The sequence below is a fragment of the Pelmatolapia mariae genome, linkage group LG14 (genome assembly GCF_036321145.2).
Source record: "Pelmatolapia mariae isolate MD_Pm_ZW linkage group LG14, Pm_UMD_F_2, whole genome shotgun sequence".
Lineage (NCBI taxonomy): Eukaryota > Metazoa > Chordata > Actinopteri > Cichliformes > Cichlidae > Pelmatolapia > Pelmatolapia mariae.
The window spans coordinates 21,591,801-21,603,425 of NC_086239.1; the positions used below are offsets into that span (position 1 = coordinate 21,591,801).

At 43.2% G+C, this 11,625-nt stretch overlaps 1 protein-coding gene across 2 annotated transcripts in view; it reads left to right on the top strand.

The window, feature by feature from the left end:
• The window catches only part of sik2b (salt-inducible kinase 2b), a 49,337-nt gene extending 42,823 nt beyond the window's left edge, over positions 1–6,514 (top strand). For both annotated transcript variants that reach the window (XM_063493475.1, XM_063493476.1), the window contains exon 15: positions 1,027–6,514. In XM_063493475.1, the coding sequence (XP_063349545.1) occupies positions 1,027–1,672 (646 nt within the window). In that variant the 3' untranslated portion in view covers positions 1,673–6,514. The remainder of the gene's footprint in view (positions 1–1,026) is intronic.
• Positions 6,515–11,625: the final 5,111 nt, after the last annotated feature.

Here is an 11,625-nt window from a genome sequence, read left to right on the forward strand (position 1 = left end):
AAAACGGCATCTAAAAACTGTGGAACAATTTCAGAATAATCTTTCTCAGTGTAGAAATTTGGAAACTTCATATCTCATCATAGAGTACATATTGTCTTCAAAAGACGCACAGAGATCTGGAAAAATCTCTGTGCACAAGAGATGAGTTTTGGGCCCCAGATGATGGCACTGCATTAAAAACAGGCCTGATTCTGTCATGAAAATCACTGCATAGGCTCACAGACAATGATAACCCGGAAACCATTGTCCATGAACACAGTTCACCATGCAATCCTCAAATGCATCATACAAAGACGAAGCAATACGTGAGAGTTTTATTAGCGTTGCATCTCTGATAGTATGCATCAGTTCCTCTGGAATGATCAGCTTGCACATCTGGAAAGGCAACGTCAGTGCTGAAGGTATATACAGGCTTTTGAGCAACATGTGCCTTCAGTATTTCAGTCAGATGATGCTAAACTACATTCTGCATCTATTACAACAGCGTCACTTCATAGCAGATGAGTCCAGGTGCTGCCTGCAGTCGAGACTTTTCATTGGTTAAAAACCTTTGACACATCAGGAAACAATAAATACAACAAAGTAGACCGAGGACTGTTGAGCAGCTAAAATCCTGTGTCAATCAAGAACAGGACAACATTCCTGTCCCAAACGTCCAGCAGCTGTGTTCCTCAGTTCCCATATGTTTGCTGACTGTTGCTGAAAGAAGAGTAGATGCTACACAGTGGTAAACATGGCCCTGTCCCAGCTTTGAGACATGTTTCAGCCATCAAATTCAAAATGAACTAATATTTTTCTCTTAAAGTGGTACATTTGATATGTTTTATATGATCTGCTGTGAATAAAATATGGGTTTATGAGATCTGGAAATCATTGCATTCTGTTTTTTAGATTCTACCCGGTGCGCCATCATTTTTGGGGGAATTGGGGGTTTTATATTTTGTGCTCTGGAAAAAAATTTTTTAAACTTGTCTTGATTCAAAGTGTTATCTTGCTTGAAGTGAGTTACACCTGTTCTCCCGGCAGACTGCATCAGAAGAGGATGTACCTGCAGCAGCAATCACAGGGCATGGGGCTGCAGACCTACTTCAACCAGATGCAGATTGATGAAGGATCCTACCCAACAGGCAGCCCTCCGCTGGACCCAGCGGCATCCCAAAGTTCCCCTCAGGGCTCCCCCATGTCAGCCACCCACCAGCCTCAGGCCCAGCAGCAGGGCAGCCCTCAGGCCTCACCTCCATTCAGCCACGCTCATAACCTGAGCCCTGTGATGGAACCAGGCGAGGCCCTGGGTTATGATGCCTACATGACCCATCACCACTACACCCAACATCTGCCTCCAGGATCTCACCTCCACCACCAGTTCCATCATCCTCAGCCTCATGAAGCTGCTGCCAGCAGCCTGGGCTTCAGCTACCCTGGAAGCTGCGAGCAGCAGGCCCTGGGGCCCTCCACTGAGGCTCTTCTGCCAGAGCAGTACGAGTTCTCACTGGATCCCGCCTGCCTGCCCCCACCTGCTGGAGGAGAGGTTAATACCGGAGCTATGGGTGGAGTTTTGGCTGCTTCTGGGCAGTCTGACGGCTTGGGCTTGCCTGAGCTGCAGGGCTCCCTCTTGGACAGTGAGATGATGGAGACTGTGGACTCGCAGCATGGCTTTGTACTGGTCAACTAAAGCCAGCTGAGGGGCTTTATAGAAAGCAGTATTAAGAAATGAGAATCCACACAGCATTGAGAGCAGAGAGAATGGAGATGTAAGTGGAGGCCATAAGCGTAGCAACAGGGGAAGGAAGTGTTAATTTTTGTGCAACTAATACAAACTTCATTTCTTAGTTGTGACGAACCTCGACCTTTCTACCAGAATCCTCCCTTAACCTACCTCCCTTTCTCCCTCGTCTCCTCTGTTCTCGTTCTCATCAGCCCTGTGAGGCAGGAACAGGCCCGGTATGTGGCACAGCGGGAGTTTCACCGTACTGACTCGGCGAGGCTGCTGTTGTCACGTACGTTGTGTGAGGACTGCGCCGTGCAGCCCAAGGGGGGGGTTGGGATGCCGCACATCCCGGAGGCCGATGGAGCGCAGCGAGTCACCTATGGTTTGGAAGCGAACTCATTTAAGACCCGACTGCGTGGCAACCAAAAGCACAATGGCTGGCAGTGCTTTTTGTATTTAAAATAGGACACCATCAACAACAATAGACTGGTTCTCAAAACACTTTGACTTTATTTTTGTCCTTCTAAGAAACCGGTAGTTTAAAAAAAACAAAATTGTAAAAAAAAAAAGAGAGAAATTGGCCCTCATTTATCACGGTACCATGAAGATGCCCACAGTGTTTTTGGCTTTTTTGCAGTTATAGAAGTTATTTAAACACTAATGTACAAAGCCCAACATGGCTCTCATGCATAGGCTCCAACACTATCATTATACATTAAACCTCTCAGTACCTAAACACGTACCCTAAACCTGCTACATTTTTGCTTTTAACCATGTCTCCAAGCTATTACGTGGGTTGACTAATGAGAATATTAATGTAAGCTATGTGTGATATGCATTTTTTTTAGCTCATTGTAACTACTGATCCTGATTTTTCTCACACTACTGAACTGCTTTTTCATCGTTCAATCCAGCTGCACACAGCTGCCAGCTCCAGCTGTTATTGTACTGGCGAAGATGACCACCAGTTTTTGCGACGAAATGGCTACACCTTTGTTTAACAGTTGAATTGTGGGTCATGCGTGTGCCTGATAAATGAGGGCTGACGTAATTAAAACGTTAGGATCAGGAAGCTGCGATGTGAAACAGTCGATATTACTCTGTCTTGTTTTTTGTTTTTGTGGCAATACTGAAGCAATATTAATCCTTAATATGGAGGGGGATTTGTGAATGAAAATAGCCTCACCAGTACAGCCAGCTCTGATTGGTTCCTGGGGCCCTCCGTGTTGTCAGAAGTGACATCACTTGAGCCGATGATGTAACCAGGAGATAATCTCTCGCTTACTTTCCACAGAAGTGCAGAGACGAACTCGGAAACAGCTGTTTGGATGGTACTGTGCAAAAGTTTTAGGCTCTTAAAAAAAAAGGTGAGTTTAAATCGGGTTTGAGCGCCCTCGACCTTTAAAACAGAACTGATTCTCTTTGGTACACTCGCACGCAACCTTCCCAGGTACTTGGCAGGTAGGTTGTTGCGAGCATCTTGGAGAACGCGATGACTTTTTATGTCAGACTGATTCAGCGATGGAGATCAGGGCCGCCCTGCTGGTAAAGAAACGAAGCAATTGAATTGAAAGTTCCTGAAACCTTTTGCACAGTACTCGGTGTAAATGTGTGCGTGCGTGTGCGTTGGTGTGTTTGCACAATCCAGAATTCATCATTTTCACAGCATTTGTTATCATTGCTGAACTAGACAAACACTGTATTGACGGCTTTATTCAGAATAACACAGTGCAGTAGTAGCTTTTAGATTAATTCTGGTTTACATCCTTAATGCTCCAGTCATGCCGCTGTGTTGTTTTTAATCATGGATGATGTTTATAACAATGAAACGACCCCTGAAAGAGCCCCCTGTGTTAGATTTTATTAAAGAATGTGTTCTCTCTTACGCTAAGGCTTCTGTTAGCAGAACATCAGTCAGCACACACTGGATCTTGACTGTTGGCTCACCACCACTCTGACTGACAGCAAGCCAGCAACAAGAATGAGAGATTATATTTTGTTTTGTTTTTAATTTCTTCACAGCACTCGGACTGTGTTCAATCTACTTGAAAAACACAGACGCATCTTCTCTGACAGATGATTATGATGATTTTTTTGAAAAATGATCACAATAATAGAGAATAGGACTGTGACCATCTGCTACACTGTCACCTTCAGTGGTCATATGAGTTAGCCTTTAGAAGTGTTTGTAGACGAGGCAGACCCCTCGCGTTGTAGACGGCATTGACCCGGAGTGAAGAAGGTGGTTTGACAGTTAACAGTTTTCAGTGAAGGGAAAATAATGTGGACCAACTGGGGCTGCAGTTTTGGTTAAGACTGAAAGGAAAATCCAACCTAAAATGCTTTAACACTGTTCCACAGCAGATCATCTGTAATTAATTAACCAATTAAACAATCTGCTGATTATTTCATTGGCCATCTAAGTTGTTTGTTTTTTTTGAGTGGCAGTGGAAAAATGCTCATCTTTAAGCTTTAAGTATCACGACCCAGCTCATTGATATTTCTCATCAACAGTCCAAAACTAAAATATTATTGAGGTTTTACCAGATACTGACATTAACCTGTCACTGTGACAATCATGGTCCAGTGACTAGGCCGTCATTCACTCAGGTTTTGAGACGTTTCAGTTAGCCAGTGAGCGTTACTAAGGAAAAATGTACATGCCCTGACCAAAGCTTTGCGATTGTTTTGGCTGCTAGCAGGTTACCACGGTCGCCTGTAGTTTGCATGGTACACGGCAAATTGTCTACAGATGCTCGCCAGCTGCAGGTGCGATGCAGACCAGAAAAGGAGACAGTTTGCCTCTTGAAACACGATGGCTTTCACTTTGAAGGCAAAATATTCCCCATTTCTTGTTTGCATCTTACATCTTCCCGCTTAAGTAGGCCTCAGCTGGTAGTGGGTATTTGCAGACATGTCTGCGTCAGAGACCGCTGCAGTCTACTAGCAACAAAACCAACCATGAGGACGTTTTTAATGCAGTTGACTTGATTGATCTAATGCAGGGAATGCAATCACGCCCCCCACGCAACCTGTGGTCATAGAACATTTAACATGACTGGCAGCGTTCAAGTAATGAGGGTGACAAACCTCATTACTTTAACTCATTCTCTGGTTCTCGCAGTAGAATTGTGGTGTATCGTTAAAAAAAAGAGCACCACTGATGTGGACAAGCCTCATTCCCTCCCACATTTTGTTTTAGCCAGTAGAAGCTCCGAAAGACTCTGACACAACACATCTGTCATGAAGTCACCTCTCTCAGGTTGCAACGACCTGTTCTTGCTGCTAGGTAGCTTGGCTTATTAGCCTGTGAGGAGAAATGAGTCACCCAACATCGTCCAGCGAAACCAAGATCAGACTGAATAAAATGGTGTTGGCGTCCTTGGCCACAAAATTTTGAGAACCCTTTACTTGAATAATGCCACCTCTATAGCAAACACTGTAGTCGAGTTCTGAGGTCAGTCCCTCAGGATTTAAGAGAGAGAAAGCTTAGTAAGTCACCATTTTCCACATTTAACAGTCAAATGAGCAAAGATATCACCTTCAGAAACAATGGCCTCAATAGACCAGAGTGCACTGAAGCTAGAAGACCTGTTGCAAAACAAGTCTTGTGGTTGCATTAACAGTTCCACCCTTGACTTTACAAAACTAGTCCGTGAGCTGGATGTGTTTATGGTGTTATCTGCCCACATTTTATTGACGCAAATAAGCTCACACCCAGTTTGTGGGTCATGCTGAAATTGTCCTTTAGAAAGAATGAAGTCCGCTGAAGTGTGTGAGCTTTCTTTACAATGAAATAATTACTCTGAGGTTTGAAGAGCATTAGATTGTTAATAATGGTGGTGCAAGAGCATTAAAGGGTGGATTTCTCCTTGAAGTGAATATTGCGCTAATTGTTTTTCATTTTGTCAACGGCTACAGGATGTTCTGTGGAAGTTTTAAATACTGGAGCACTTTGACAGCAAAGGGGAAGAAGAGATGTAGCGAGAGAGGAGGAGGTGGGAAGGGTTCGTTTTTGCTCTGCTTGTTTTTTCCCCAGCAGATTAAAAACGAACCGCAGATCTGTAAGGAAACACCTTTTTCTCCGCTCTCTTCCCCAACAATAATGGAAACAAAATGACAACGGAAAAAAAACGCTTTCAAAAAAAGACCTGATGTAGTAACACTTTATTCAAATGTTGTTTTTAATTCAAGAAAAAGCAACACGTTTGAGTTTATTATGACGTGTTCTGTGTACAGATTAGGGGTGTAATGAATCGTCGGTGCGCGCTCAGTTTGCACCGAATTTTGTGTTGAACGTGAATAGTGTTCAGTGTGCCTTTTACTTTTTCGTGTTTTCAGTCTACATTGATTTTGAAATAGCACCAATACTTCCTGTCGGACCCTTTTTTTGTTGTTTATTTTACGATGATTATTTCTTTCTCTTCTGTATTATTTTCTTCTTTTCTTTTCTGAAAGTAAGTAGAGCCAGGTTTTACAAAGGTACAAAACCAAAGTCGCTCAGAAGTTTCCCTGTACGACCCACCGTGTGGAGTTTTGGAGCTTCTTTGTCAGCTTCTCTACCTTGCTTTTTTTTTTTCTTATTGGTCAATCAGTGTATGCCATTTAAAAGTATTATAGCAATATTTCTCTAGTGGAAGACTACAGTCATGAAGATTCTAGTTGATGTGTTTCCAAGTATAATTTCACCTCCTGCTGACAACAAAAAATCTATCAATAGAAATCCAGTTTTATATTTACCTTCATTGATGTTGACCACACATAAGCTAACTTGCTGTTGAGATTAAAAAGGTTTATTGAACAGAAGAGCCTTGTGTTTGTGTGTGAGTGTCTCTTTGCAACAATGCCGTTCATCCTGGTAGTTGGAGAGTTTTCTCCACCTAGTCCAGTTGTCCTATAACTTCACACTGCAGCCGACTGATAGTGCCCCACAGTGGTGCGGCGGAGGCGTGGGTTAATGAATCACGCTCAGCGCTCTGTATAAGCACTTGAGTCATACCTGAACCTGAAACCGCTTCAACCAGAGCTAATCTTCTCAAGGTGGACAATTTAGCAGAAGCCACAAAACCGGTTCAGGTGCAGCATTAAAATTTATATTCTCCAGTGTGAGACTTGCCAAGTAAAACTTTCTTGATACCAGTGAACACTTTCGTTGTTGGCAGGAACGTTGTAAAAGAGAAACACTCAAAGAATCCTGAACTGAGATTAATAGGAGAAATGTATAACACGCTTTTGAAATACTTGCAGGCATTTTTTGTATTTTTGTGATGTGTCCCAAATTTAAAATGATAATCTAGATCGATCTCTAATCCCTAAACCTACCCAAGAAAGGAAAATGGCAGATTTGCCTGGGTAAAAGACCGAAAGTTGAGGCACACAACGATGTGTGCTGCTGGCAAAGTTTCTGGGCTGCCTTTCCTCGTAACAGCCATCCCTCAAGAGTGTCTCCATCTAAAGCAATGCATTATCAGGGACTGTAACATCTAGTCCTTTTAACTGAATTAATCAAAGTTGACAATTGATTATATATGTGAAGGATTTATGTCCTAGTGATGATTGAAATTAAAGGTAATATAACCCACTGGCCACTTTATTAAGTACACCTGTTTGGCTTGACTTTAAAACATGGCCAAGTCAGTCCAAGTATTTCAGAAACTGCTGATCTACTGGGATTTTCCCACATGACCATCTCTAGGGTTTACAGAGAATAGTTTTTATTTGAAAAATGAGCAAACACTGTGGCAACAGTGGGAAGGAAAAACTTCTTTTTAACAGGAAGGAACCTCCAGCAGAACAAGACACAGGGAGGGGAAACCTTCTGCTGATACCGGCTGAGGGGAAGAGGACGGGACAGAAACACTGGAAGAGAGCCACAGTTTAATAATAATTAGTGATTAAAACCAGAGTGCTCTACAAGGACATATTGAATGGAAAAGGTGATCGAAGAAGAAACAGTTCATTGTGGGAGGCCACCAGCAGACTAGGCCTATTGCCTAGGAACTATCTCGACTAGGAACTATATGCTTTATCAAAAAGGACATTTTTAAGACTAAGGGGGGAAGAAATATAGTAAGGAAGAAATTGCCAGAATCTGAAAATATAAGACATCCTCCTGCTCCTCTCCTTTCTCTAAGCCCCTCCCCCCAGACAGTCACATTCACGTGCACATACTTCATGCAGGTTAAAAATAACACAGGAATCCAGACCTGCAAGCCCACTACTGAACCCATTTCTTTCTAATATTGTAGGGTCTTTACTTTACAATATAAAAGTGCCTTGGGGCAACTCTTGAATTGGCGCTATATAAATAAAAGTGAATTGAATTGTGCCACCACATCCTCCATCCTAAGAGGGGTTTTTTGTTTTGGGGTTTGTTTGTTTTTTTTGCTTTTTATACAAGTCATGTAATCAGGTCTGAAAAGACCTACGATTGGTCAAAATCTTTTCTCACGGGCTAGGTTTTCCAAAGCCTGTAAACAAAGCCCCAAGAAGATACAGGGGTCTAGTTTCACCATAGAGTACTTTTGTTTTATTCTGATGTGACACCTTTATCCCTAACTCATTTCCTCAAAGTCAAACGCTTTAAAGGAACTGTGTATTCCTCCATTCCCAACAACAGAAGTGTTTAAAATCTAATATACTGAGTGGTCACTAACGAGAGCAGGCCTGGAGTTAAACTGTTCAGCTCTTTGAAGCAACAAACACGCTTTTTCATTCTCATCTGCCTTTAAAGAGACATTATAATGCTAAAGATAATCAACTTAACACTGACAGACAAGACTATATTTGATATTACTGCCGATAATCCAGCATAGATTGCAATGAAAGGGAAAGTCTGTGCATTTCAGGTGCTCACTGATTTTAAAAAAACAAAAACAAATTAGCTACACCTTGATCACTGCGCAGTCATTCATTTTCTCCCCAGTACTTAGAGTCCATGAACTAATCACCAACAGGTGCATCAACAGTTTTAAAAGGCCCATTACCCCAAAATAAATGGCAGAACTTCTTATTTCAAAGAGCTGCAACAAGGCAGACAAACAGGTGACATCATGGAGTAAAAATATCTGCTTCCTTAAATACTTTTTTGTGTTCCTTGGGAGTCATTAACTATAAATACTGAATGCACATTTATCTGATTAAAACACCACAACCACATATCAATTAGACAACAAACTCACACTCTGCCTCTCTGTTGTACAACCAGCTGTGAGCCACTGCAGCGATTTTGCACGTCTCTTTTACGCTCAGCCTTAACGGAGCAGGAGAGGCTGAATAATTCATCACCAATGATGCGACCCAAAGCCCCGACCAGTGAGAGAGATCACTGCTCTCATATCACATTTAGTCCATCTCCATGGCAATCATCTGTCAATATTTAGCAAACTGCATGAAACTCAAACACCTTTTTTGTTCTGATAGTAAAGTGCACCTAAGGGGGGGGGGGGGGTCCCGAGAAGAGCTCCGATTGGCTGACCTCAGCTGCGGATCTCCAGCCTGTAAACACATTTGGAGCAAAATATGCTTCGAGAAAGCAGAAGAAGTTCTCAAAGCTGTTTGACTGCAGGGGCTCGCTCCCTCTTGAGTGGAAAGGGATCATGTAGAGAGACCACGTCAATCCAATCAGCCCACTCAGACAGAGAACAGCTAATCCCACTAATACACCACCAGAGGTAGGTGATGTGGGTGGAGGGCAGCAGGGGGGAGGGGAAGGGGGGGGGTCAATCTGTTCATGGAAACCAGGGTCTCACTTCTTTTCCTGGGATCAGACCATGTGCACAACATGCTGCTGGTACTGCTGAGTCAAACTCATGTTTCATCTGTGAGCTCTGCATTACAGGAGATGACAACACCGGGCTATTTTGATGCGCTTTTAATTTCGCCTTTGAAAAGTGCAACCTCGCCGGCAAATTTCCCTAAAAGACGGCACCATTTTCCAGTCAAACGTGGGTATTTATAGAACGTATTCACCAGCACAGTGGAATGCTGCTGAGACCTCCAGCAGGCTGCCTGTGACAGACAGAGAAAAGAAGGCTGATACAATAACAGACAGTGTAATCTTTTTTTTTCCTCCCCTCAGTAAAATATTACAATATCAGAAGCCTGTTCACTCATCAGGCCAAAGTATACTGTAATGACATCAATGGTTGTCATGACAACGGGAGGAGGGTGGATGACAACATCCTACTGCGTCTTTTAGAGCAGGAGATCACAGCACTGTTCAGGATTAGAGATGCACCAAAAAAAAGAGAGAGAGACAAATACTCTCTCAAATGCAGAGGAGAAACTAAACTTCTGTAACAAGCGATGCATTTTCTTTTCTTCATAATGTAATTCATCCAAAAAATAAATAAATGTATTAATAAAAACCTCTAAAAGCCCACTGCAGGCTTTGTAGTAAGTGGGTTTGAGGTAAATGCTATAGCTCTGCAGGGCGTCTGCCGAAGATTTTCTTCTATAAAATGATCTCCTGTTCGAAGGAAGGTCACGCAGCGCTCCCATTTCCTCCTCCACTGAATGCACACTGATCACATGCTAGCCAGCAGATGGACAGAGTCAGAAAATCCCAGCACACATGACCCAGTAGTGCCTGGAAAAATCAGGTCCTGCAGGGGCTCTGAGCTGGATGTTACAGCCGAGCCAAGTGTGAACCACACACTTGCTTGAGCGTTCTTCGTGTGTGCTTGGATATTATTTAAGGGCGGGGTGTGGGGGGGAGAAAAAAAAAGTTTGTACAGCTTATAAACCCCATGATAAAAGACGACAGAATAGAAGAGAAGGAGGAGGGAGCGCTGAGATGACAAGGTGACTTGAGGAGGGAAGAAAAAAAAAAGAAAAATGAGTGGGCCAACGTTCCTCTTCTCCCAACTGATATTTGTCATTTGTCACCCTGAGAGCGTCTGACCTCACTCGTGTGTGTGTGTGTGTGTGTGTGTGTGTGTGTGTGTGTGTGTGTGTGTGTGTGTGTGTGTGTGTGTGTGTGTGTGTGTGTGTGTGTGTGTGTGTGAGCCATGCTGTGTGGGGGCTTTGCTTGACTCCTTTCATTATAAATGACATGGTCCTGGGAGGCAGCTGCATTGACGTCAGGGCTCTCAGCTCTGTCAAGGGTTCTAGCTGCTGAAAATCCCCCCGAATAACAGGATCTAAATAGATAGGAATAGGTTGCTGCTGTTTCATTACTGCCTCATGAACTCAAGTGGATTTAGAGGGCGGATTAGCCCTTGTCCTCAAGTAATCGTGTTTTAATGAAGATTTGTGGCTGTAATGGGGAAAAAAAATGTGCTTCAAAGCTTCTAGATCATCAGATACTTTTGAAAGAAAAAAAAAACCTTCATTATCTCATATATGTCAAGCCATGTCTGAGGTATGGTTTGGCTCTTGTTATCAGTCTCACAGGTTCCATCTACCATCAAGCCTCCTCCTTCTCCTCCTACTACTTCACACCATTTCTTGAAAAGCACATCCTGCCTTTAAGCTGCTATATTCTCAATGGCTCTCGAGTGGGTCCTGCTGTAGCAGAATGTGCTGACACGCAGCAGCCACACCAGGCTGTGCATTACAGTATGTGTGCATAATGTGCTCCGGAAATTAGGGCTGGGTGGAGGATAGGGAGAGCACACAGCTCCAAGGAGGGCTGATGGAAGATTTGAGGCGATTAAAAAAAAAAAAAGTAAGGGTTGGGATTCTCATAAAGATCCCTGCCATGTGATTCATTGCCTCAAAGCTCTCTGCTGACTCCTCATTTGGAATGAACAGAAACGATGGGGCATCTCGGATGTGCTGCACATAGCATATGCATAACAAGAAAGTGGCATGTTATTCATACGCTTGCTTACAGCGCATGTCCACTTCTCAGCCGAGCCCTTATTTTGCAGTCTCCCTCTCCACAGTAGTAGTCGAGATGAGGGCAGGTGTCA